This window comes from Amblyomma americanum, chromosome 3, assembly GCF_052857255.1.
Source record: "Amblyomma americanum isolate KBUSLIRL-KWMA chromosome 3, ASM5285725v1, whole genome shotgun sequence".
In the NCBI taxonomy this organism is placed as follows: domain Eukaryota; kingdom Metazoa; phylum Arthropoda; class Arachnida; order Ixodida; family Ixodidae; genus Amblyomma; species Amblyomma americanum.
In genome coordinates, this window is record NC_135499.1 from 164,872,496 (window position 1) to 164,899,709 (window position 27,214).

Consider the following 27,214-nt stretch of genomic DNA (forward strand, 5'->3'; position numbering starts at 1 on the left):
GGGGGGGTGAAAAATCTGGAGCTATTTTCCAACTTGATAATAGAGGAGAAATCTGGTTTTTCGTGGAAACATTCCGAAATTCGGGTTTGTTCGGGCTAAATTGACAAGCTGTAATACTTTATTCGATTTTTTTTTCAATCGGAGGGTAACAATTAGGGCTATGTTTGAGACTGGTAAGCGGTGGAAATCGGTGTTCTCAAGAAAATTTTCCGGAATTAGGCGTTTCTTTGGTAATTAATAATTACTAGTAAAGAGCCTATATATGTTTTGGGACATGAAACATTTTATTCACACAAGCTGGTCACTGACTTCTTACATGTCCTTGTTAACATACCTAATCATCCGCATGCTCAGCATTTCGGTTTCCATACGAGACCTGTCCGGTCTTTGGAGGTATCTCGGCTGAGAGAACGTTCTCTATGAATACCAAGGAACACACGAGCAACTACTAGAGGAAGTCAAGGTCAAATGCTACGGCAAAGACCAAGTCGAAAGTTATAAAGAAGAATACCGCGGAGAAGATAACCCCACGATGGACAGACCCATCACGAGAGAAGAAGTGATGGAAGCGGTCGCGTCGGCAACAAAAAACACAGCGGCAGGAGCAGACAAGATCCGAAACTCCTTAATTCGCAACCTCAACGACGATGCAATAGACCAACTGACCAAATATCTAAACACGCTATGGCAGGAAGGAAGAGTCCCGGCGGAATGGAAACACGCCGTCGTCGTGATGATCCCGAAACCAGGCAAGAAACTCCAGATAGAGAACCTCAGGCCGATATCACTCACGTCGTGCCTGGGGAAGCTCTATGAGAAAATAATAACCAGAAGAATCCAAAATCATCTAGAAAAGGAGCCACTGTACCCGGACAGCATGTTTGGGTTCAGAGCCAACCTATCCACGCAAGACGTGCTACTCCAACTCAAGGAAGAAGTGCTCGAAACGATGCCGAAAGCGGGCGAAAACGTGGTCATGGCCATCGACATAAAGGGGGCCTTTGACAACGTGAGCCACGTGGCCATCATGGAGGGCCTGAACAACGCCAACTGCGGAAAGAGAACCCACGGCTACGTCAGGGACTTTCTCAGCAACAGAACGGCAACGGTGGGGCTAGGCGAGCTAAGAAGCGACGTCTTCCACACCCCGTGTAAAGGCACACCTCAAGGCTCGGTCATCTCGCCCGTCCTCTTCAACGTGGCAATGATTGGACTAGCAAACAAACTAAAGAGGATCGAGGGAATTCAGCACGCGATGTACGCCGACGACATCACGGTCTGGACCACCCGGGGATCCCTAGGCGAAAAACAAGAAAGGCTGCAAGAAGCTGCCACCTGCGTGGAAAATTACACAAAGGAAAGAGGACTGCGGTGCTCGACAGAGAAATCGGAGCTCCTCAGAATCGGCAGACATCCCACCCAAGCAACCCTGGAAGTCACCCTCGAGGGTCAACTCATACCCGAAAAGAACATGATAAGAATCTTGGGCATGTGGCTACAAGGCAGCCGCAAATGCAGTCACACCATTAGCCTGCTAAGCAAAGCGGCAGAGCAGGTGGGCCGCATGATCAACCGCGTCTCTCAAAAGAGATACGGCATGAGAGAGGAAGACACCCTCAAGCTAGTAAACAGCCTCATAGTCAGCCGAGTTGCGTACTCCCTGCCGTACCACGCAACCACCAAGGCGGAAAGAGAACAAGCCGACACCATCCTGAGGAAGGCTTACAAGACGGCTCTCCACTTACCCAGAAACACGTCAACCGAGAAACTGCTACAATTAGGCATCAGCAACACTTTCGACGAACTCGCGGAAGCGCTGCTGGAAGCACAAAAAGTCAGACTAAGAGGCACTCCTGCGGGACGGGCGCTCCTGAAAAGGCTGGGTCGGGACACTCGCGGACTGACAGACAGATACGCGGAGATGCCGGACCACCTTAGAGAAACCTTTAACGTTAAGCCTACACCGCGAAATATGGACCCTAACCTTCACGCAAACCGACGCAAGGCTAGGGCGGAGTACGTAGAGAAAACGCTAGCCTCGGAAGAAAACACAGTATACACGGACGCTGCCGTCTACCCGTGCGGGTCAGAACACGCAGCCGCACTGGTAGTCGTAGACAGCAAAGGAAGAATGCTAACGAGCGCCGCAGCAAAAGTCGCGGGCGCAGCGGAGGCCGAGGAAATTGCCGTCGCGCTGGCGGCAGCAGAAGGCTACAGAACCGGTCGCCCACTCAACATACTAACAGATTCGAAAGAAACGTGCAAAAACTATACAAAGGGCAGAGCCAGCAAAACGGCCCTTAGGATACTCGGCGAGGTAGCCCCTGCAGGGTTGGAAAAACTCAGACATAATTTAATTTGGATCCCAGGCCACGCGGGAATAGAGGGGAACGAAAGGGCAGACAGCTTAGCTCGAGGGGAAGCAATCCGAGCCGGGCAGTCACACGCCCCGGGTCTTCACCTTCAAGCCTGCGAGGGGGGATACTCAGAACTTTTAAACCTATGCAAAGGCGTCAGGATTAGATACCCGCCACCACACAAAGCTCTGACAAAGGAGGAGGCCACTGCTTGGCGCAGATTGCAAACGAACTCCTTCCCCAATTTATATATACTAAGCAAAATGTACCCATCGCAATACAGGGACACCTGTCCGTGGTGCGGAGCCATACCCACACTCTACCACATCTCATGGGAATGCGAACGTAACGACGCATTTCACAAACACAAACACCCGAGTGCGGAGCAATGGGAGAGCCGTCTCACCAGCAGCGAGCTCACGGCCCAGAGGGCCTTTATAGAGCACGCGACCGGTGCAGCACGACTCAGTGGAGCCTTGGAATAGGGGCCCACCCTTGCTGAAAGAAGACTCTAGTCGCCGGCACAAGCACGAAGACGACGGAGCCTTCGATCCGCGAATCCCTTTGGAAATCAATAAATGTTTTCACTCACTCACTCACTCTCTCAACATCACAGCTGCCATTGCTATGCATGGCAATGTCCACGCGGCATTTACTAGCCGGCGTAGCGCAGAGTTGCGTCGTGCGTACCAATAGTCCATGACCTCAACACCTGTATTAGTATAGGACTGCTTTCAGCAAGTGCTGGTTAAACTCCTCGCAAAGTGATTCTACATCGTCGACCACGGAAATCAAGATAGGTCGGTAGTCATCAAACGACCGACTCAGCAGCCCCTTCTGCAATGGATCCAGTACGGCTCTCGTTGTTGTTGACCTCACACAATGGCACATACCCACAAGGGGGATTGGCCATAACCAGGCGGTGACTATTTAAATGACCAGTTGCATGTGGCAAGCATGGGATGACCTACCAAAATTTGGATCGCACAGTTTCAATTTCCATAACGTCAACTGCTTTTCTTTGTCGGCCACCTCTCGCCCGCACGCCAACTGGGGGCAGAGTAGTTTCCGCGGGAGTAGTGCCAGAAATCGGGATCAGGAATATGTTCGATCGGGGTGCAAAAATAGAATAAAATCGGGTTTTACCCGAAAACTAAGAACCCTATATATATATATCTCACCTTTGCTCGAAACCTAAATCGCATAGTGATGCCATGAGGGAAGGATGAAAGAAGGAGTGAAAGGAAGAGGAAAAAAAGGCGCCATCGATCCCGCGTCCTTGTGCTCAGGAGCCCTCGAAGTGACCAAACATGTATAACGCATGAACCACCCCGGCGGGCGTTTGGGGGGAGGGGGGGGGGGGCGAGTGGTGGACTGACGACAGGCTCCTCAGTGCAGCAGCTTTCGCAGCAGCGATTTCCTGATCTGTAGCAGAAAAAATATGGCATGTTATAGCAGGTGTTCCAGCTGCAAATTTCTGCTTTTGAAGCCGGAAAGTTCACTCATTCACTACGATAGCTGTAGGACAAAAACGTAAAAACATGAACTCATACGGTCTTTGCAGCACAGGTGGTTCCTTAAAGCCCTCAAATGCGCTAAATGAATATGGTTTTGCAGAAAACCATTTACATTCAGGACGACTAAGAACAAACATAATAAACTGCACAAAATGCAAAAAAATCGAATGAATATATCCTTGAAGTTGAGAATTGCAGGTATTAATTCTTGCGTGTTTTCATTAACTCTAGATCAAAATATGGAACTGGCGGAATGATGTTAGTCATTGCTATAGGAAGGGCAAAAGGCAGCGTATGATATGGCGAAACGCAACAACACGACTCGCGAAACCAGCGATAAGATGCAGCTTGGGCTAGAACACGCAACGCATCGAGACAAGCAACAACTCTGGAAAGCCGCTCCAAATGCGACATCCTTCACGAGGCTACATAGTGCTCTAGAATACCAGGCTAGCCCGATTAGCGCTTGCGTATCGTAATTTCCGCGATGGGCCAATAAATGCTCTCATATTTGTGAGATAATCAGCTAGCCTATAGTGATTTTGTTAGCCTATAGTAAGCTGCAATTCCGCGTGGCAATTGTCTTGCCGCTGTTTGAAGACTGTTTTCACAAGAGCGCCAGCAAGCAACATATTGAGAATCTTTCAGGATTTTTTTTATTGCGAAAGCAATACTGCTCGAGGTTTCCGCTTTTGGCCGTCGTCCCGGAGAATCCACCATTGACCTTTAGCGTGACCTAGGTGTGACGTCATACCAGCTGTGGAAAAGCGGGGCCCCAACTCGGCTCGTTACGATCGTCCCAGCGAATCCTCCATGCTGCAGCTGCGCGCCGCTGCCGCGAGGTGCGCTCGCTGTACGTGAAGTCATGCCAGCTGTGGAAAAGCGCCCCCCCCCCCCCCCCCAACTCGGCTCGTCGCGATCGTCCAAGCGAATCCTCCACGCGCCGCTGCCGTGGGGGAGGCGCTCGCTCTACGTGACATCATGCCAGCTGTGGAAAAGCGGCCCTCCAACTCGACTCGCCGCAGTCGTCCCAGCGAATCCTCCACGGTATGTCGGATGATGTGTATAAGGTGAAGCTGCAACGATGTGCTGCAGCTAACAAGCGGCGGCGTGCGGAAGAAACGGATGAAGAGCGGGAACAACGTTTAGCTAAACGGCGTGCATATTGTAGTCGTTATGGAGAGCGCGAAGGATCCGCAACAAGGACAGAACGAAGCGAGCAAGAGACAACGCGCTCAAGAGACGCCAGAAGAACGTGCCGCAAGACTCGAGAAGCGTCGTAACGCAGTTGCGGCTAGAAGTGACACCTCCCTTAGTGACTCTTCAACTGCGGAAGAGACCGCTTTGAATTCTCGAGAGCGTCGGAATGAGACGCTGCGTAGACGACGTGCCGAGGAAACGAAGCTTTCGCAATTCGAATTGGGTTAACCAGAGCTAAACCACAGACATTTTTTTTTTAATGACGCTCCATGTGCTCGGGGCGACAAGTTCTGTTGCGGCTATTGATGTACAGTTACATCCTTATAACGAAGCTGAACAGGCCCAGCGTTTACTTCGTTATAGCCCGTGTTCACCGAGCTTCCAAAAAAGAGGAATCGTAATCCGTCCGTTATATTCGTTATAACAAGGTTCGACTGGAATTCCATTGACGCAGTGAAGAGAGCGCGCGTACCATGGCACGCAATGATGAAAATTGGTTTTTGGGGAAAGGAAATGGCGCAGCATCTGTCTCACATATCGGATGGCGCGAAAACGAAACTAAGCGTAAGGGAGAGTGCGTGCAGGTCGTGATGCGCGAGGTACAACCACGTACAACTGCATGTGCTGGCTCCGGATATTTGTTTCCGCCATCCGCTTCGGTCGCCGCGACCGCATTCCGCTGCTTCAGCAGGCGCCGCTATCTTCCTCAAGCCCCGCTTCTATGCGCACCACGCATCTTACCATGTAGTAGTCGAAAACAATAGCACAGGCGCTCGTGTGCATACTTCACTGGTGCATTCACGGCACGTTGCCGACTTTCTCGCGGTGCAATGATGTGTCGGCACATGCTGCAGTCTCTATGGCCATCAGCGCATTTCTTTTCTGCCAACCTTAGCATTATCGTGTTCGGTTTTGCTGCACAAGTTCCTTTATGAGGTGTGTGTATCGGACACCCTTAGGTCGGAAGTATGGGGGAAAGTTGTTCTGGTCTCGCAGAAGATGCCATCGATTTAACAAGCTGAAGAACCCTTAACTACCAAGTGAAGACGGGGTGGGGTGGCCATTTGGTGGCCAGCTTATGCCGGTCGCCAGACAGAGAATGGGTTGAAGTCAAACGTTCACAGTGCAACAAAGTTTAACAGTGGAGAGACGATACACAGCAGTTACACCTGACACATCAGAACACATGCAGAAAGTGAACTTACCAGAGGATATACGATGCAAAAAGAGAGACGTTACACCAACGATGCATTAATATGTGAGAGGGGAAAACAACAGATGCGCAGATTGCTCGCCGGAAATCGCGACAGTCTGAAGACCGCGGGATCACGGAAGTGGCCGTCCTGAAGACTGGCGCGCATTCCTTCGCTGGTCCCTTGGCTGAGCTTGACTGGCCCCCTGGACAGCGGGGCTGATCCCGGGAGTCGCGTGATAGCACTTTCCCCATAGCAACCGAAACGGCATACCTGCGGAACGGCTAGACGCCCTTTATTTACATATAGGTGCCCCGTCTGTTACTTCGCATACTCGACGGCGCGATTCTCTTGGCGCCTCACCTATTCGTAAACGTGCGCCGAACTTTGTGGCAACAAGCATAATAAACCATCAAGCGCCGTTCAGAAACGTCACGAAGCTAATCTGCGAAGGGCGAGGTATAGCATAGCTCCTCAAATTGAACTGCAACGGCCGCCAAAACACGTTAACCCGAATGTCGCCTAGTGACATGCAATACGGTAGGTATACCGGAGCAAAAGCAATCTACCATTTCATTACTCCGTAGGTATATATGAGGCACAAGAACCCTTTTGTTTTTTATACAGGTTTGCTCTGGACGAAAAGTTTAATCTACAAGTCGACATTTTTAGCATCAGTACAGAAAGAAGAAAATTCGTTTTGAGTGCAAACTACACGAATTCGTCACTTTATATCACACCCACTGAGTGCATTCAATTCGAGTGTATAAATCGAGGCATTCTCACAATTTCTTTTGTTTTGTTTCCGCGCACTGAACAAAGCGCGCAAAACGCCGAAGGCGGGCTGTTATTTACAGAATACCTGCGTCGCCTCGAAGGCATTATCGCAGGGGAGACAGTTTGAAAACAACGTGTTCTTTTCACAGAAAAAGCAACAAGAACATTAAGCGAAGTTAACATCTAAGTAAAACAAAACAATCAGTGAACATTATTAAAGGTAACAGAAAGCTTGAACAATAGTAAGACAGGAGTAGGTTCTTAGGAATACAGACGAGAATAAAAATCGCGATTATCAAACACACTCTTCCGGCAACAAGTTCGTCTTTCACAGTTTGTGGAAAGAAAGATTTAAAAAACTGTTTGTATTGGAATTGTATTCGCGCACCTTCTTGGAGTGGTCGTGCCGAGTCGAGACGTAAGTTGCCTCCAAAAGGTAGTCAATTCCTGTTTGATTATAGAAGATGCGGTGGAAAAATTTAAGTCGTAAATTTCTTCTTCTGATGTTTAACGGTTCCCAGCCCAGCAATGATTTTATCTCAGTGATACTTTGGAAGTGGTTATAATTATTGGATACGAAGCGTGCAGTCTGATTTTGGAGTTTTTCTATTGCTTCAATCAAGTATGCCCGATATGGGTCCCAAATAATGGAGGCGTAATCGAGGATGGATCTCACGTGCAAGAAATAAAGTGTTTCTTTAACGAATCTTTTGATGCTGATTTGAAATTTCTACGAATAAAGAACATTTTACTTGCCTTAGATATTGACTGCTGCATGTGTGTGTTCCATTTAAGAGTCTGCATAAAATAAACACCAAGGTACTTGCACTCTGAGACGCTTTCCATGGTTATGTTTTCAAAAATGGACGTGATTACATTTATTAATATTCAGATTCATCTGCCAACGCTGACACCAGTTTACTATTTTATCAAGGTCGCTCTGCAGGTGAATTTATCTGATGGTGTATTTATTTCTCTGTAAACAACGCAGTCATCCGCAAACAGTTTTATAGGGGACTGTATGCCATTTACAATGTCATTTATACAGATCAGGAATAAGAGTGGCCCCAGGACACTGCCCTGGGGCACTCCTGAAGTTACGGTTATGTATGATGAGCTACAGCCGTTCAGAACAACACACTGTTTACGATTGTTTAAGTAATTACACATCCAGTTATGGGTTTTATTATGTATATTCAAACAGGTTAACTTGATACTTAGCAAGGGATGCGAAACTGCGTCAAACGCTTTTTTGAAATCTAGGAATATTGCATCTACATGTTTATTCTTGTCGAGGGAGTTACCTACAAAGTGCTGAAATTCGACTAATTGTGTGCTGCATGAGTGCCCATTACAAAAACCATGCTGCGAAGCAGTAAACAAGTTAATGGATTCAAGGTATTTAAATAACTGACTGTACAATATATGCACAAAAATTTTACAGGAAACTGAAGTCAAGGATATAGGCCTATAATTTTCCACCAATTTCTTGTCCCCTGATTTGAAGATCGGATTGACATCCGCGACTTTCCAGTCCTGTGGAACCAACCCAGTATCGAGCGAGGCTTTAAATATGATACAGAGATACTGTGCTATAATGCTGTGGCATTTCTTTAGAGCGACGGATAGGATTCTATCAGGACCCATAGATTTAGAGGGGTCCAGTTCTCGTAAAAGAGTCAATACCATGTACATAGATGATTATTTCAGGCATGCAGTGATCAGTGGCACAGTTAGGAGGAAGTGATGCGGTTGTGGCAGGCATCAGCCCCTCAGAAAACACCGATTTAAAGTACTGATTAAACATTTCAACCTTTTCAGCGTCTGTCTTTATAGTGGTATCATTCGATTTTAGTGCGGGAATGGAAGTGTCATCGGTTCTACTTGTCTACATTTTTCCAGAATGGTTTAGGGTTTTGTTTAAGATATGTGTTTAACCGGGCAAAAAATAAGCTCTTCGCTTTCTTGATACCTAATTTTACCATCCGGTTCGCATCCTTTAAATGTTGGCGGCTGAGGGAAGTGTTACATTTAGAGCACTTTTTGTACGCGCTTCTAGCTTTCCGTATCAACCTACGTTTATGTTTATGTTTTTTTCTTAGCCGCAGGACTTTTTTAGGGACATATTTCTCTAGGAGTTCCGATACTCTCATGCGAAACGCGGACCATAAATGCTCAGTGTTGCTACTTTCTGAGAGACACTGAAAGATTGGCAAGTAAGATACTAATTGTCTCTGGATGGCGTCAAAATTACCTTTCTCATATATAAATACCTGCCGTGGGGGTTGCAGACGAGTTGGTACTACTGAAATGCTTAAGTTCGTAATCACTGTGTCATGATCAATGAGGCCAGGCTGAGTAGACACTTTGGTCACAACTTTGGGGTTGTTACAAAGTACGCGGTCTAATGTAGCCTGTTGTCTAGTAGGAACTAATACATATTGGGTTAAATTATTTAATGTAATCAGTTCACAAAAAATTGTATTAATTCGTGCTTTATTAGTTATTGCACCTTCGGAAGTCCATGTTATCTCCGGGAGATTAAAATCTTCGCCCAGAAAAACTGTATCAGAGAGCACAGATAAAGTGTCAGCAAGATTATGAATTGGAGTTTCATTATTATCGGGTGGACGGTAGAAGGATCCAAATACTAGTCTATTTCCCTTTGGGAGGCTCACTCGACACCACACGGATTCCGCAGCACTGTCAAATTGAAGTTCCTCGCTAGGCAGGTCGTTTGATATTAAAATAAAGACGCCTCCACCATGCCGATGTTTATCTTTACGGTACACAGTAAACCCCGGTGGGAATATTTCGCTATTCATAATACTGTTGTCTAACCAGGACTCGGTGCCTAGTACGTTTGGTTGCACTGTTGCAACCATTAAGGAAAAAGCGTCAGTCTTATTTTTGATGCTTCTGCAGTTTACCAAGAGCACCGAAAATTATTTGGGTTCAACCAAGTCGATGATGTGGCTTTGATGTGTCTTATGATCTGCATGTCATTCCCCTTTGTTTGAATGCACACGCGCCCTCAGTAAAGCAGGTTGCCTCATGTCAAAGTCCTATATATATGCGTTGCCATTTATAATTGCCTTATCATATTTTAGTTGTACACGAATTTTCTTTCTATCTCGTTTTTCTTTTGTATATTTCCAGAGAAGACGCCGTTTTTCTTGGACAGTGCGACTAGTCTTCCGAGACACTAAAAGTGGGGTCTTTAAATTTTAGCGCATTTTGTAGTACACTATCCCGTGCTTTCCAACTCGCAAAGTTCGCTATGATCGACCGGTTTTTCCCTTCCCAGTATGCTCCCACCCGGTGCGCCCTTTCGATAGGTATGTTATCAAGTTCTAGGTTGTCTTGGCAGATGCCTTTGACTAGTTCTTCGGATCTTTGCCATGTTTCCTTCGGCTCGTTGTCGCCGATTCCAAAAAAAAAACAGATTTAGTCTCCTGCTCCTGTTTTCGAGATCGTCCAGTCTAGCTTCAAGCTTCCGCTACGATTCTTCGACTAGCATAATACGATTCTCAATTGCAGTAGACTTCGCAATTACGCTGTCGATCTTCTTTTCGAGTTCTATTTGGTTAGTTTCGATGGTTGTTAGCTTTGTCAGAATGGTTGCCTGGTCTGCTTTAAGCTGAGTGAGTACCTGTGCGATCTGTTCAAGCTGTTCCGCTTCGGCTTTTGTCATGGGACCGGGGTTTAGCTCTACATCCCCGTACAGAAGCAACAGCTCGCAAAACGACAGATATGAGTCAAAAGTCAAGCATTTCAGCCCAGACAATATACCAACACCAGAGCAAATAACTCAATGGCACAACAAACGCTTGTTCAGGGGACAAGACACTCTTACAAGTAGAACGTTATTCGATCGGTAACAAAGCAAATATTTCATGTAACCAACCTGGTACACAGAGCGAGGTGAGTACAGGCCGTGAAGAGTGCCGTGTCCCAGTTGTTGCTGGCAAGATGAGCTGCTTTTATGGCTACAGTAGAACGGAAGCGTTCCACGATGCTTTGCCACGTATCCATCGGTGATCAGACACAGATTGCCCGAGACCACGCATTGCTCAGAAGGATGACGTTAGTGCGCAGTTAGAGGATGCGATCGCGCAATTTGGGTGGAAACAGCAAAAGTTTTACGAGGGGCAGTATATGTGCGCCTCTCCGTGCGAGATTTCAAGGAAGGCGCTCATGCTTCAGACGCTTTAATAATTTTCGCGTGCACTATCTCGAAAGGTTTGCTCGCTTTCTGAAAAGGGAGCCACCACAAAAATGACGCCCCATATATGGGCTAATAAGAAAGCTCTTCACTTCGGTTGCTGTTCGTTCATCCTGGAGACATTTGCCCCTGATAGCACATAAGCCAGGATGCCTTGACTTCACCCGGTTAATTACGTCAACCTCAGGACAAGGCCTGTGCCATGGACCTCCAGTTAGGCCTGTCCTAATGCGGCTACTTAATTTCCGAAAATTATCTCCCACTCTGTCTCCCTGTTGTCCCGTGCCTACCTGTTCCTTCTCTTGAATGCACTCCGTTACCTTAACGGACCATCGGGTATCTGTTCTCCGCCTTACATATGCCGCCGAACATTGGCCCAAAATTTTATTACCCAAGATAACAAGCCCTAGCATAAAGAAGTGGGAGGCCCTCCTGACTGACTTCAACCCGAGCACACAGCTTATGGTGGTAATGAGGGCCAAGGCGGCGGCGGAGGCCAACGGGATCCTGGAATAGGGAAGACCGATCACTGAAGGTCCAAATCCATCACTCCCCCACTCCCAAGCCCTTAACTTTTCTCTTCCAAAATAAATTTTTTGCTGGGACTGCTTGAGGGGAAGCGCGTGACTCTCTCCCTTTCGGATGATAAATTTTCCTCCGAAAAACGACATTAGTCCCCATCTTCTGTTAGAAAAAAGGAGAGGGGGGGGTGTTAGCTTGATTTTCCTTTGGAAGAGGTTATCGATCGCAAGAGCGAGATATACATCGTTCTCGCATAGGTCATGCTCATGTGCGAAGAAACTCATCACGAAACCAGGAAAGTATATAGGCATCATAATGCCCACAACGTATTGATTTCAGGATCCGAATGGTGAGCGATTTAATTACCTTTGATAAAGGGCATTTTATTCTTGAGAGCTATCAGGTGCAATGAAGATACGCGCAATTATTGCGCTAAATACCATAAGCTAGCAGTTTGTTCAGACTGTCTACATGCAATTTTTTACTTGCATGTTGCCTTTATATGTCTGTGAATATGATAGTTCGCTGCTGTTTTCTTCTTTCCTTGTTCATGTCAATAAAATATCACTGCCGCAAGGCCACCGCTTGTATCTGAATGAATCAATTGGAAAGCCAGAGCGTGGTCGCTAAGGTCTTTGCCAGCAGAACATATCACTTCCTCTTAGTCAATATTCATGTTATCACATCTCCTTTAGAGGATGATCTGAATGTGAGCCCACTCCCACAACTCAAATCATAATCTGAATGCGAGTCTGTATTCATTCACGACTCAGATCATAATCTGAAATGAGCCAGAGTAAGTTGCCTCACGAGTGAGTCCGCCAACAGTCTCAACCTCTCCGCATTCGCCACGACTGTTGGTTGCTGGAATAGTATTTTGGCACAGCCTTGGTGCAATTTAATCAAAAACCCCCAATTTGTAGCATGTAGCAGAGTTAATGCAATGGTGCAGGTTGGCACAATTGGTGCAGCATTCCCACCACTGTAAATGCGGAAAAAGGTGCATCTGATTTGCTCTAAATTTTTTATTAAATCTGCAATTTCTACGAAATAATGTGCAAAAGAACGGACCAGCTTATGTCCCATACAAAAATGAGCACTTAAGAGTAAATACCAGCTGATACCAGCGTGAAGTTATTGTACATGTGGTAACGAGATTAGACACATCTATGACTATCGGCAGCTGCGGCTTCAGAGCAGAGCACGTTAGGCCTAGCGACACTGAGGGAGCGGTCATTTGGCGGGCTGCTAGTGCATTCATGTTGCAGGCGATAATCGCGTTTTATTTTTTAATTTGTGATGCGAATTCCTATTGGGGTACTGCTGCCTGCTGCTGCAGAGTGACAGCGGTTCTAGAAGTCTGAACAGAAAGACATGTCGCTGGCATGGTCGTACAACACGCCGCAAAACAACTTTGAAGAGTCGGAACAGCCATATCTCTGGCGCTTGGTCCAAATCAGTTTTCGAGGTGCATATGACGTGTACTTGACAGGCAGGGAAGGGAGCGCACGTGCGCATCATTTAAAGCCGCCTCTTTGGCGCCAAGAAGTCTGGCTGTGCATGGTCTCAGGACTAAATCTCATAGAACGGAAACGGGCGCTTTTACAGTTAAACCTGGATATAACAAAGTTGAAAAAAGTCCGAGATTTTTCGTTACATGCAGTTTTTGTAAGAACACACCCGAAAGGACAATGCAGAATGGAAACCAAAATAAGAAATAAATGTAGGTGAAATCACATTGAAAATGTTTACAGAAAACCCCATTACTCGAAGTCATAAACGCAGAGAAATGTTCAGTGATCATGCTGATAGCACAACTGCTGCAGCAGCTGCCGCCACCTCCGCTGCAGCTCGCGCAACGCCACTATGAGTGGGGTCGAGAGAGAGAGGGGAGGGGGCACCGGGTGAGCTAGAGGAGAGTGCACACGGCTGCACTGTTGCCACAGACCGGCCGTGGAGGCACATGTTTCTTCCCGCATTTTCCCTCTCTCGGTCTGCCTGCCACTGTTGCTTCAGGAAATGGACTCTGCGCCTTGCTTTGCTGGCACTCTCCACCATCCCTGCTGCAGTCTCTAGATGCGTGAGGGCTATCAGCACTGAAATCATGCGAGCATCGTACTGCGCTGCGGCAATGAGCGCGCACTGCCCGTGCCGTTTCGTTTTTGATATGCCCTATCATTTTTCGCAGAGCAGAATGTTGACTCAACTGCGGTCGCTCGTTGCGATCGTTAGCATTCCTCTCATGTCAGTTTGTGCCGTATCGTTGTGAAAGTTTCCTCCCTAATTTTCGTAACTCAGTGCAAGCTAACAGATGGTCAGCTTAGCGAGTTTGTATATCAAGGTCAACCGCCACTGTGTGTTCGTTACATGGAGGTCACAAATACACACACTTCAATGGGGGCAGCGTTGGGGAGAAACTTCGTTACATCGAGAAATTCGCTATATGAAGGTTCGTTACATCCAGGTTTAACTGTATAACATGCGGGAAAAAGAATTTAAATGGTTTTTGAAAGCTAGAGTAGTGGATGCATTTATTATGCGAATGTGTCAGTCAGATTTTCGATTATACGACGGTTTCACGCGGTCCCCTGAAAGTCGTATAATCGAGGTTCTAGTGTATTTCCACAACTTCTCACTTGCTTCTAAATGCACACTGCCTAGTAGTGCTCTAGTTGTATTCAAACTGTCGCATCTGAACACAAAAATACTTTGTAAGCAAAAAAACTACACCAACAAACAAATGCTAGTGCGACTGTACAAGATATAGAGAGATGTGATGATGCTTTTCAGTTTCAATGTTGACAAACCAGTACTACTCTTATAAACATTAATATTATTTGTTTTGCATGAGCGTTTTACACAGCATTTGAAGAACTCTTTCCCCAAACTAACAGGACCATCTGTACATGTGCTACAGCATAACATATAAATACTTTAGGAATATAATAGCCTATGGCAAAATATATACACAGTGTGAGAACCTACATACAAGCACACATACCACTTCTCAGCTATGTACATAAACTCAGCTCCTTGACAGCACAAGTCAATGTCACCGAAACAATGCCAGCCGGTGCACTGCATTCAAGTCTCTCACGAGGCCCTTGAGGGACAACTTCAGCCGCAGCATGTCCTCTTCTTCTGTTATGCTTGAGTCTGTGCCGTTGATGGAGCTTTCATGCTCAAGCACTGCGTTGAAAGGAATGCAACAAAATGGGCCAAATTGCATCAGAATGAATGAATTAACTGCGTAGCAAGTTAAGGAAACAACAGTATCATCATGCAGGCTTGCATATCAGCAAGAATGCACTTTCTTTTTCGGGTTTAGCTCCATGTAGTATGCATAGTATTCGTGAAGAAACTAACAATGTATTGTACCCTACTAATTGCAAGCATACAAACCATGACTTGGGTACATGGGGGGGAAGAGACTGAGGTGTTTTATCCAGAGTCCAACTCCGCTACAACCAAGTACTAGCGATTCCCTGCCGGCAAACCATATAGAGCAATGCCATTAGTTCCCCCACATCAAACAATTTTCAGATTGTGGTTCCAATTCAACAAAGTTTCCGTGAGCTAGCAGCCAATTTTTTTTTTTTTTTCAGATCCAAATATGCTCACAGAGTTTAATATCTTATGTCGTTTCACCAAAAACGGCTGGCGACATCACTTTCCACTTTCAGTGGTGCGTTACTGACATTACTGCAGAAATGTGCACAAAGCGATGCGATCCGGCGCACAACTGCCTGCAACGGTTTTTCCAACTGCTTGGACCAACGTAGCATGGACTCTACGAGCGTGCAACTCACAGTTGCCGCAGCTGTTGGTGCAAGGCGGCTTTCGGCTGGCCTGCTTTTCACTCATTTCGTTGACAAAGGCATGATGGAAATCACTGTACTGTAAAACCTCGTTAATTCAGACTTCAAGGAAGAGGAAAAAACGCCCGAAATATCCGTATGACGAATTAGCGAATGCCCCCCCCCCCCCCCCCCCACCCCCCCCCAAACTGCCAAAAACTGTTGCGTGAAAGTGAAATTTATTTTGTAGGAACCTGGGCAATTGTTTCATTTTGAGATGGAAACTGTGCGACAACAGCGATTTCTCGCCGTTCCATCAAATTTTTCATTTTGTGCATGCTATCGGGAGTGGCGGAAGCAGAACTGGTGCACAATGGTAAGGGTCTCCGCGGCTTCTTTCAGCGTCCGAAACAATAGTGCTGGAGCCTCTTCGCGCGTGGCATCGTGGGGATCGACTTAAAATCGAAACCAAAGCATCACACCATAAAAAATAAAGGCGAGACAAATGAGATACAGTAGCCGACGGGTGATTCAGACTCCAATAATTCGGACCTTTAGGATATTTCGGGCCTCGATGAGGCACCGTAAGTCACCCCATAGAAGCGCATACATATTCGCAACGGATATTTTGGACTTCAAAAGTCCGAATTTTGATTTTTTTGGACTAATTTCAGTCGCCTGTGGGCCAAAATAGGCCATCTGAACGGCTTTTCGCCGACGCAAAAGGCATCTTGGATTGAGGTGGATTTACTCTGCAGTTGGATTGGCTTGACATAATTTGACATAAAAGTATTGTGAGAGTACTGCGGAAATTTTTTCACAGAGTCCATTTAAAACACCTGGCCTACAGGGTTCTGTATCACTCCAGTAACCAATCACAGCAGCAAATGAAATCAACATTTTAATGTTTCACTCTACTGAACAAGCCAGAGGAATCAAAATACTTGGTTTTAATTTCGTCTTGTGATTAGCATTTTGTTCACACAACAAGAGAAGCATCAACAATGGACTAAATTCCCTTGTTCCGGAGGAACAGTGTGTGGCGGTCACGAACTACCTCTTCATCAGCCTGACTACGCCCAGTGCAGGGCACAGGCTTCTCCAATGTATCCAATGTATCTCCCGTTTTTTGCCAGCTGCGGCCACTGTATCCCCGCAAAACTTCTTATCCCACCCGTGCACCCAACACTCTGCAGCCCTGCTATGCTTGCCCTCTCTTGGAATCCACTCCATTACCTAAGGACCCATCACTGATAAATCTAACTGTACTAATAAAGCAGTGCCCTCACCTCTAAGCTGCTCCTCCATGGCATCCATCCTCTCTTCCAGCTGGTCCTGCATGTCAAGGGCATGGTGCAGCAAGTTCACCTTGCACGCTTCGACATCCAGGCTGCTCTCTCCTGCCTCTGTGCCGTTGGCATGTCTGGCTGCCGTCGTGCTCCTCGAAGAGGAAACTGCAGATGTCTCAGCTAGGGCTGCACTGCTGCTGCTGCCACCCTTGGTATCTTCTTCGGCTCCCACCAAAGTGATCTCCTCTTCACCACCGATGACATCCAGTTCCTCGCCCTTGTTGACAACCTCTTCGATGCAACCCACCTCAAAGGCCTCCATAGCCATGTCCTGCGAAGGACATTGCAATAGACTAGCAGACTAGCAGTTCTGGCTCCAGAAAACATGTACAATTAGAACTCTGAGCCACGTTGACACTTTCCCTGGTATACAGTCGACAGCTGATTTTTCGGACCCTCTAGGGACCGCAAAAACAACCGAAAAATCACAGTCCGGAAAATAAATTTCACCAAAAAAAATCATGAATTTATTGCCATTATGCTGGAGGAAGAGGTCAGTTGTGTTGCACACATTCTAAAGCTCCTAATGACTAAATATCGGCACGCGACACGTGCACAGACGACGGGCAGCGACCGCTTTCACGAGCTCGGCCTGGTTGCGCTGCCCTCAGCATTGCGCCAATGAACGCACGGGTTGGAACAAAGTCTAAACGGGAAAGCGAACACGCCGCTGCGGGAACTGCATTGTGCTTACAGTACGGTGGGCCCAGAACAAGAACGCAAAGATGGCGAAACAATGAGCCGAGAAACGGCTGAAGGAAGCACTCCGTCGGCATTGGCCTCTGTCATTAGGCCTAGTGACTAGAGCCAAAATCTACATCGTATTATGCGATATGCACTCTGCGGTGGCTTGCGTATAATGAGGGGTGTCTTGCCTGTCATCGAAACGCCACTTATTTACGGTTTTACGATAGAAAAGTCAGGGTTGCGGTGCGTTTTGCCGCGGGTACTCTGGCCTCGCTTTAAAATGCACCGTTTCCTCCCGCGCTTGCCGTCTCCGTGAAGCCGTATGCCTCCCACCCGCTTCGTCGCTACCTCTTTCCGTATTCGGAATGAAAGACTCGGCATAGATGAATTCCGCGAACTCTGACTGCTTTTAAAAAAGTTCGTGCGGCGGTAGACGTTTGAGAACCGTACGAATTCGAAACCATGCGCAATGTGCCGACTCGCGCAGAATTTCAGTATCGCAAGAGGCCCCCTTTAAGCTTAAATTTTGTTTTATTTGATCAATTTTTCGATCTCTTCTGCTGTTTGAAGTAATGAGGTTCCACTGTACACATTATATGGTGGCTTGCTTATTGGCGGCGAGTGCGAACGAGGTCCGAAAAATCGAGCAGTGAGTTGCGGTGCGTCCGAAATTTCAGGCGCTCTTATACATTGGCTCTATGGGCCATGTGGCGGTGCCGCGAAAAAGTCCGAATAATCAAGCATGTCCAAAAAATTAGGCGTCCGAATTTTTGGTCGTCGACTGTATTTAACGTCCCAAAGTGACTCAGGCTATGAGGGATGCCGTACTGGAGGGCTATAGAAAATTTCAACCACCTGCAGTTTCTTAATGTGCTCTGACATCGCACGGTGCATGGGTCTCTAGCACATCGCCTCCATCAAAATGTGACCACCGTGGCTGGGATCAAACCTGCGTCTTTCAGGTCAGCAGCCAAGCTTCATAACTGAGCCACCGCGGCAGCACAAATGGTCTCCCTAGATGGCTGTTTGTATACGTTCTTGAAGTTAGTCCTTCTAGAAGCAGAAATGCTCTCCCTAGATGGCTGTTTGTATATGTTCTTCAAGTTAGTTCTCAAGTTTTCTTCATGCATTTTGATCGCATGTGCTCTACAGCCCTACATTGAAGTCCACATGTACAATAAAAAAAGATATGCATAGCATATAAACAGATGCCATTTGTCTTCAGAATGATTGTCCTGATGCATGTTAAAGTTGCTTCAATAACCAGCAGCAGTATAACAGCAAATGTGGCATACACTGAAAAACATGCTAGCCATCTGGTTAACACAATGGCCAAATAGCTTTGTTTCTGCTGCATCAAGTAAAAACAGAAAGGAACATGAAAGGCAGCGCAGCTAGTGAGAAAGGCCTGCTGAATGCAGTGCACTGCAACAAAACATCAGGGTTCCCTGACCACGTTTACGAATCCATTTATACCATAGTAGATTTCAAGCAAACGAAAGATAAAAGAAAAGGAATCTCAATCACGGGACCGCACCAAATTTGAATGAAGCCATTGTTGCAGGCACAGTGAATGTGATGAGTGGTTTGAAGTCCAAGAGCTTGAGGTTTTCCTCAATGCAGTTATTGCGCTGCAGAGTGTTTGCCACCCTGAACAGCCACAAATGTCATGTACTTGCGGTTGCCATAGCAGCAAATGTAAGACAATATAACAGTTCTGCAAACTGTCCCGATAAGCAAACAGATGATGGAGCAACATTGGCTTGCTGTTTTCATTTGTGTAACTAACTCAGTTGACCAATCTGGATGCAAAACGGGAAGGCAGGGCAGCAGTCTCACACATTATAGGGCAGATAGCAGAGGCAATGAAAGCAACAGCAAAAGACGGGGTGCTGGGCTATAAAGAAAATGTGCAAGAGCCATCCAATCGCTGAACAACTGCCATGGCTCTCCACCACACAAATGAGCGCTTTTGTGATGTTGGCGATGAGGGCAGATAGTTATGCCATAAGAAACACGTAAGGGCCCATTTTTCAAGGAAGATATTCAAGCAGAAAATTTTGTTGAGCTGGTTGGTACACATTACAGAAACGCCACATGAACAAACTTAAGAGTGTGACACGGACAAGCAGTTGTCCGTTTTGCTCTCCTCCATTTGTTCGTGTTGGCACTTCTTTCTGTAATATTTTTCCACTTATCCCTGCCTTTGCTAACTTTTGAATTCCCAAGGTTCACCAGTATGCAATCTTGACACACTGCCTGCATTATATTTGTTGTGTAGGCAGTACGCAGTTTTAATTTACAAACAACTTATTCCTGCAATCCCCCCCCTCCACATCCCCATCCCAACCTTACAAAAAAAGTCTGCACACATGAGTCGAGAACACAGGCTTCCAAGCACATTCTTCACAGAAATACCTTGCCACCTCCACATTCAGACTTGTGCTGCAGCATCCATAGGCTGGTGAACACACACTGGCTCACTCAGGTTCATTTCAGATCATGATCTGAGTCATGAGTGAGTCTGGAATCACTTTCAGATCGTGATATGAGTCGTGACAGAGCCCAGATTCACATTCAAACCATGATCTGCGTCATGAGTGAGTCCGGACTCGCATTCAGACTGCGATCCGAGACCTCGCCAGTCCGGTAGAGCCTAGGCCTATCAAACCAAATAAGTCCATGATGTGAGGTTGAAAAATCCCATGATCCCAAGTGAATCCATGATGCAGATTGGGGACGAGTTTGTAATGTTCATAAATGCGAGTTTCCCGTGCACTCGTAATACTGAATACGCTTTGGGTCGAGATGATGATGCAGAGCCATTTAATTGTTTCGTGGTATGTAATTTTTGTGGCTGCTGCAGTCTAGAACATTAGTAAAGGGCAAGAAAAGTTGACTAGTTGCCGCACTTGGTCTTAGTAAATATTAGCTGTGGCTTGCTGTATCACGGCTGCTCTCGTTCTTCCTTTCCTTTTTCAATTGGAAGCAGAACACGCTCAGTGGCATTAGATATTAAAGTGCTGCGAGCAGCAACTACAGGCCTCTAGGCCTCTCAGCCAGGCCTGGCTGCAGGCTAGCTGCAGTTAAGGGCTCACAGCATCACCATGTTTTTAACTTTTTTTTTTTACATTTTAAGCATGTAACTGGGGCCGTTGGGTGTAAAAATGATTCAGCTGTACGATGTGTGAGCTTATCAAGGTAGGCTCGCAGCTTCTGAGTCAAGGTAAGCCAGAATAAGTGAGCACAGATGAGTAGTGAGTCAAAAGAGGTGACCGAGTCCAGATGAGCACAAAGTTGAAATGAGTGAACCCAGACGAATCCCTAGTCAAAGTTAGCGAGTCCAGGCGAGTCGAAATGAGTGAGCCCAGATGAGTCGCGAGTTGAAATGAGTAAGCGAGTCCAAAGAGTCGTGAGTTGAAATGAGTGTGTGAGCCTAGGTGAATCGCAAGTCAGAGTGAGACATGAGTCGCTACGGGTGGTTGACCCCCTGGATGACTGGTGAGTGAGTGAGCCTAAGTCAGTTGTGACCCTAAATGAGTTTGGGTTGTGCTGTGCTGGGTTTAATGGCTCATAAGCAGCTAAGGTTACCATGAGCCAAGCTCAAGGTATAGGGAAATTGTTTTCTGCAGATTTTTACTAATATGCGAACAAAAATGGTGGTGTACCCTAAATGAGTGAGTTCATGAGCTCAAGTGAGCCTGGGCTTCTGCGAGTGTGAGTTCGAGAGAGCCTTTAGGTTGTCCAAACTTTTGTGAGTGAGCCTGAGTGAGCATTCATGGTTTTGCCTAGGTAAGGCTGCATCATAAGCACGTCCTGACAACATATGCATTTGTCACATAACTGGCCTGTGCCAGGGTTACCATGGCCTCTGGACAAAGCACATACAGCAGAATCTCTGTGATACGAACACAGTTGATACGAAGTTCGCGATGATATGAATTCGCAAAATTCCCCGACCGGAGTGCATTGTGCACAACGTACGGAATTCCGGATGTTCCGAACTCTCTCCCGCGCCACATCGGATGATACGAACAAGCGAGCCGCAATCGCACCCTCGAGCACCAACCGCGGCCCTCACATTGCCGAAATCGCGATCACTAATCGCGTCATACACACTGCGAGCAGCGGACCGCGATCGCTAATTGCATGGTACACACTGCGAGCAGCAGCAGTGTGCGGCCCTCACATCGCCGAAATTGTGCGGTACGCACTGCAAGCAGTGAACGGTGGTGCGCGGCCCTCGCATCGCCGAAATCGCGATCGCTAATTGTGCGGTATGCACCGTGAGTAGCGTGGCTGCACGGCTGTGAATAAATCCCATAAGCCGTAAACAGATCTGCATGGTTGCATTTTCTATGCTTCTGCACATGAGTTTTGTTCGTTTGGATGATACGAATTTTTGCGCGACCCTGCGAGATTCGCATCACCGAGATTCTACTCTATACTGTCATGTTCAGATGCTCTTGCAGCTTTACTGCAGCATACGCACCAGCCTTGAAAAACTAAGACTGATGTAAAGCCCATTTATTTGTTAATATAAGGCAAGTCAGACAAAATTTGAGAAACCTAAGCTGTTTTTTTTACTCTACTTGAGCAATCATTTGGGTACGAAAACATGCTCCGCATTCGTAATAAATCAGCAGGTCCCAGCGGTAAAATTTCTGAAGCGTTCCTTTGCATCCAGTCAGTCGCCTACTGAATTTTCAGATCCGACAGGACCCAGAAAATGGTTCGAATCAGTGTATCTGTGCATTTACTCTGCTTGAACAATCATGTGGGCTTGCAGCAGAGTTTGCTTAAGAAACATAGCAATGTAACATTGCACTTAAGTTATGCATTAGGTAAAATGAATGTAAACAGGCAACTGTCACAAACTTGTGCAGCAAGAATTGCAGACAGGTATGTATGGAAAAATAGTTCTGAGCTAAACTTGTTGTCCACTTGTTGTAACTAACTTGTTAGTTAGTTGTCTATACCGAGATTACAGAATATATATCATAAAAGATGGGACACCGCGCTCACTATCAATTAATTTATTAGGATCTGATTTACTTGTTCATTTGTCTGTTGGGTATAAAACATGCTTAGCATTCATAATAAATCAGTAGGTGGCCAGTGGTAAATTTCTGAAGCGTTCCTTTGCACCCAGTCAGTCGCCGACTGCATTTTAAGATTCGGCAGGACCCAGAAAATGGTTCGGATCAGTGTATCTGTGCATCAGTGCATCTGTAAGCATGCACTGATAACAGTGGGGAAAGACGAAATGTCTAGAAATCTAAACATGAAATGCTTGCAGAAATAACTGCATACAGAACAAGCGAATTAGAGGCAGCTGGCAGATGTTTGTTACCTGCACCAGAAGGTCGCCTGCACTGCTATCACCACCAGTGCTGACAATGACATCTGGCGCTTCCTTGCCCAGTTCTGCGGCTCCGTCCTTTTCGGGTGCAAAGTAGGCATGGTCGTAAGTTGACAGGTGCATGTTCCCACCTGCCCTTGATAGGTCTCCGCTGGAGCTACTTGGTGGAACATCTTGCTTCGCAAGAGACCCCAATGCTTCGCTGGTAAAATTTCTTTTCACCCATGGAGTAGTGAAGTGCCTCAGGTCAGGATGGTTCTTTTCACTAAAAGAAAAAGATGCAATCCTTAAAAGAGGGCTAGTGTTTATCAGTCATTCACTGGTAATGGCAAAAACTGCAACCAAGATCAGTAGATAGCATAGACATAAGGCACACACACAGTGCAGTCCTAGGCTATTTTTTTCTAATGGAGAAAACAATTCTGTCCATATGGAGCTGAACAGAAGAAATTTAGCAAAATGCTACCAAAAATGGCAAAGCAAGCCAAGTAACTACAATGGCAGAATACAGCTTTATGCAGCAGTTTGGCATGCATTTCTCAACGCAATGTACACAAACCGATGTGGCACGATGTGTGTATTAGTGACATGGCAGATTACTGACAGCATCCATCCTACCTATTTACAAACAGTAAGAGTTAATACGTTTTCTTCAGCGCTAACCAGCTTGCCCTGCTTACATCCAGTGTATACATCGTCCCACCCTTTATGTTGATTTGTGAACATGACTTTCTAAGCAGCACACCAAACGAAATGTTACATCAACTAGCCTCCGTATGAACGCTGCTTATTGTGATTGCACTCGATCACAGAATGCACATGACATGTGGACATGCCACAAGGAGGATGCGCTTTAAGTGCAGCTGTCAAATATTGTTGTACTTGCAGTGCGAGCTATTTTAGCCCATTTTCCCCCACCTTGCCATGTTGATCTTGTGCGTGATGCTGTGCAGCACGGCTCGGACATTGTGCATAGAACACATCAGGTCATGAGTAGCCTTGATGGGCTCTGGGTTTGGGAGGTTTGCAGGCCTCTCTTTGAGGAAGCCAAAGGAGGCCATTTTTCCATGCTGGAACCATTCTTGGTCTTGCCTGAACCGGGAACTTTCTCGCATGCCTACTCAGAATTGAAAAAAAAAAAAAAAGGGGGGGGGGGGGGGGAAGGGACAGGCCACAGAGGGAGGGGAGAAAAGACAAGTCAACCCTCATCAACACTGCACAAAAGGGACAAGTGCTCACAGACTGCAGACTGTGTAAAATTGAACTGAAAATGTAAAGAATTACATTTGAAGCTACAGACAACACAATGCTGCTAGGCAACTTTCTAAAATCACCACAAAAGAAGTGTTATAGCAAACCGTTCTGCATAGTGGTCATCCAAGCGAAACAACTTTCAAACTTCTCCCAACAGAATGGAATTCCTGCCAGTTAACCTTCCATGCCAGATATTTATTAGCTGTTCAAAGTTCTCGGTTCCCAACAAGATTTCTGTTTCAGATGCATGACCTCACAACAATAATCACAAACGGTAAAAAAACAAATTTGGCTTCGAGGTCAAACGAACTAGCATGCCTCGGTTACTTTAATATCATGTTACATATCAAGCAAGGTCATAATCAGTGAGCAAGAAAAAGAAAATAAATCACATCCCTTGCATGTAAGAATCTCACAGAAACAATCAAAGGTTACCGTATTTACTCGTATGTAACGAGAGTTTTTTCTCGGATTTTTTCCCCTTAAAGTCTACCCTCGCGTTATAATCGAATACCGCACTTCGACTGGCCTAAAGCAGTGCCGCAGTGCAGCCATTTCAAAGCAATCAGCCTGGTTTCGGATTCCGCAGTTTTGCGATCTTATGCTGACAACATGGGTACCACGGAAGCCAAATCCTCATCCATCCAAAGTCAAAGCATTGTTCTGTCATTTTGTTGTGTTCGTTGCGACCTTGCGCTCTTGTGGCGTCGCCCGTGGTGTATTGATTCTGTGCGCATGATGGCAGCGCATCGTGATCAATACGACGCTCGTTTTAAGAGAAAAGCGATTCTGTTAGCTGAAGAGGTGGTGAATTCTGCGGCAGCTAGAAGACTTGACCTCAACGAGTAAACCATCCGCGGATGGCGGCTGCAGCGTGAGGGGCTTTTTAAATGTGAGCCCGACCGCATAAGATTTTGTGGGCCTCGCCACGGCCATCACGTCGAGCTGGAGAAAAAAGTGGTGGACTTTATAATCAAGCAGCGCAACCGTCTCATGGGGGTCAGCGTCGAGCTGATCTGTTGGAAAGTTGAGACGTTGCTTGGGAGATAGGAAGTTCAGAGCATCTCGTGGGTGGTCCCAAACGTTCATGAAGAGGAATGGATTCTTTCTGCAGCGAACAACATCGATACGGCAGAAGTTACCGGGAGACTTCGATAGCAAAAAGTAGGACTCCGTTTCCGAGAACTCAGCCTCCGAAAGCGAGGAAGATGAATAAACATGTCGGCACGATGTCTATTAAAGGTACTTCGTTTTGCGTCCACAAGCCTAGCGTTACATTCGCGGTTTTATTTTTTCCCGCTGGGCAGCATGTAAGGTCATCCCTCGCGTTACATTTGCAGTCGCATTACATTCGAGTAAATATGGTATGTGAGCCTATAAAATGGTCATAAAAGTTGTATGCAGGCCACTCGAACTTAAAAGTACGTTAAAAACAAAACAATGACTGTTAGAAATAATAGTTTATGCAAGAGAAAAAAAGCAGAACTGAAGCAATAAAATTTTTTTAGAGAACTCGATTTTTTAGGTGCCGGCTTCCAGACAAACATGCTTTTAGATTAACTGCAGGCAGAAGCATTAAGAGAAAAGCAAAACAGTGGCAGCCATACGATAAAAGTGCCAGTTCACAAATGAACAAGAGCAAAAAAGACAAACAAACAGGCGCGCAGTGAAAGCATCAAAGAAATTAAACACCTTGGTCAAGATCTTGGTTGCACTCCGTCACGGCCTGCAAGTCCACATTATCTAAAAATGAGAATCAACAAAGGTTTCACGTAATTTAGGAAGGACTGCAAGGGCTTTCCAATCGCTTTATTTGGCAAGAACAAAACAAACTGGCCACAAAACTACAGCTGCCACATGTTGAACATAAACTAACTTCTGTCAACTTTTGGAATTTGGGAGACATCAATTGGCATTACAATAGCTTTCAAGGACTACGGCAAATAGAGGAGGGAGTGGAACAGCAATACCAATGAATACCACAGAAAGAGTCTTCTAAAGATAATGAAAAAAAAAGAAGGGCTGGCTTTGGGAACAAAATAAAAGAGAAACAGGCAGCCAATATGATAGCACATGTGTATGAATGGCTCCGAGTAATTTGTACCAATACTGATCGTGCACAAAACATTTCCCCAAGGTTCGGATATTGCGCATTTGTGCTTGATGACATGGCTGCTCTTTTAAGTTTTTGACAGGGCAAAGAGGTTTAGAGCCACCATCAACTAGGTTGCTTGTTAGCCATATTGCTGCAGTAAAAACTTTCAAAGAAAACTTTGGATGCATTTTTCCTGGTACACGAAATGAGATATACACTTTGCACGATAGCCCTGCAAAAGGACACGACAGTGTAAAAATGAGCGACAGCCGTGCAAAATTAGCTCAAGCCATACGTCAGCATCTACTAAAGATGCAGAGTGTTTCTAAGCCTACGCATGCTGTTTCAATGTGCAGCAGCCTTAAGCCTTGCATGCATGTGGCAATAAAGCATAACTAACGGCACCAAATAAGCAGAGCTTAAAGAGGCCTTTTAACATTTTACCTTTAGGTGGAAGACACAAGTAGCAGATGTACTTGTCTGGAACATCTTTCTCCTCCTCAATTTTGAAGCATGCTCCGTGCTGCCATGTCAGGCATACTTCGCACTGTTCGAAAGGACAACAAAAACACACAAGCTTTAGTGTGACACATCTACAATGTGCTGCAGCAACCTGACAAAAATGCATGAATTGGCAGAAAGAGAAATACGTAGGCCTTAACTAATTAAAAGAATTCAGAAATTTTTTAAATTATCCCCTGGCACCTAATTAAATTAACCTAGTCATACTCTAGTCATTGTCATAGTACAGCTCTCGTTCTGTTCCCTCACTGCATCCGTGTTTGTTTTCTGGGCTATTATGTCTTTCCGAAATACCCTTAAAGTTTAGTTTCATCCATGCTGACGACAATACAATAAATTATATACTGCATTACATAC

General features: G+C 46.0%; 1 protein-coding gene and 1 pseudogene across 5 annotated transcripts in view; both read right to left on the reverse strand.

The window, feature by feature from the left end:
- Nucleotides 1-9,922: 9,922 nt before the first annotated feature.
- On the reverse strand, nucleotides 9,923-11,128 carry LOC144122821 (uncharacterized; annotated as a pseudogene).
- Nucleotides 11,129-14,601: 3,473 nt separating this feature from the next.
- LOC144125358 (PHD finger protein 20-like) overlaps nucleotides 14,602-27,214 on the reverse strand; it is a 35,726-nt gene continuing 23,113 nt past the window's right edge. For 3 of the 5 annotated variants that reach the window (XM_077658671.1, XM_077658667.1, XM_077658666.1), the window contains 6 exons: nucleotides 26,780-26,882; nucleotides 25,933-25,983; nucleotides 23,905-24,103; nucleotides 22,978-23,251; nucleotides 16,878-17,208; nucleotides 14,602-14,980 (listed from right to left, as the gene is read on the reverse strand). In XM_077658671.1, coding sequence (XP_077514797.1) covers nucleotides 14,844-14,980; nucleotides 16,878-17,208; nucleotides 22,978-23,251; nucleotides 23,905-24,103; nucleotides 25,933-25,983; nucleotides 26,780-26,882 — 1,095 coding nt within the window. In that variant the 3' untranslated portion in view covers nucleotides 14,602-14,843. The remainder of the gene's footprint in view (nucleotides 14,981-16,877; nucleotides 17,209-22,977; nucleotides 23,252-23,904; nucleotides 24,104-25,932; nucleotides 25,984-26,779; nucleotides 26,883-27,214) is intronic. The other 2 variants (XM_077658670.1, XM_077658668.1) reach the window with 1 other exon arrangement.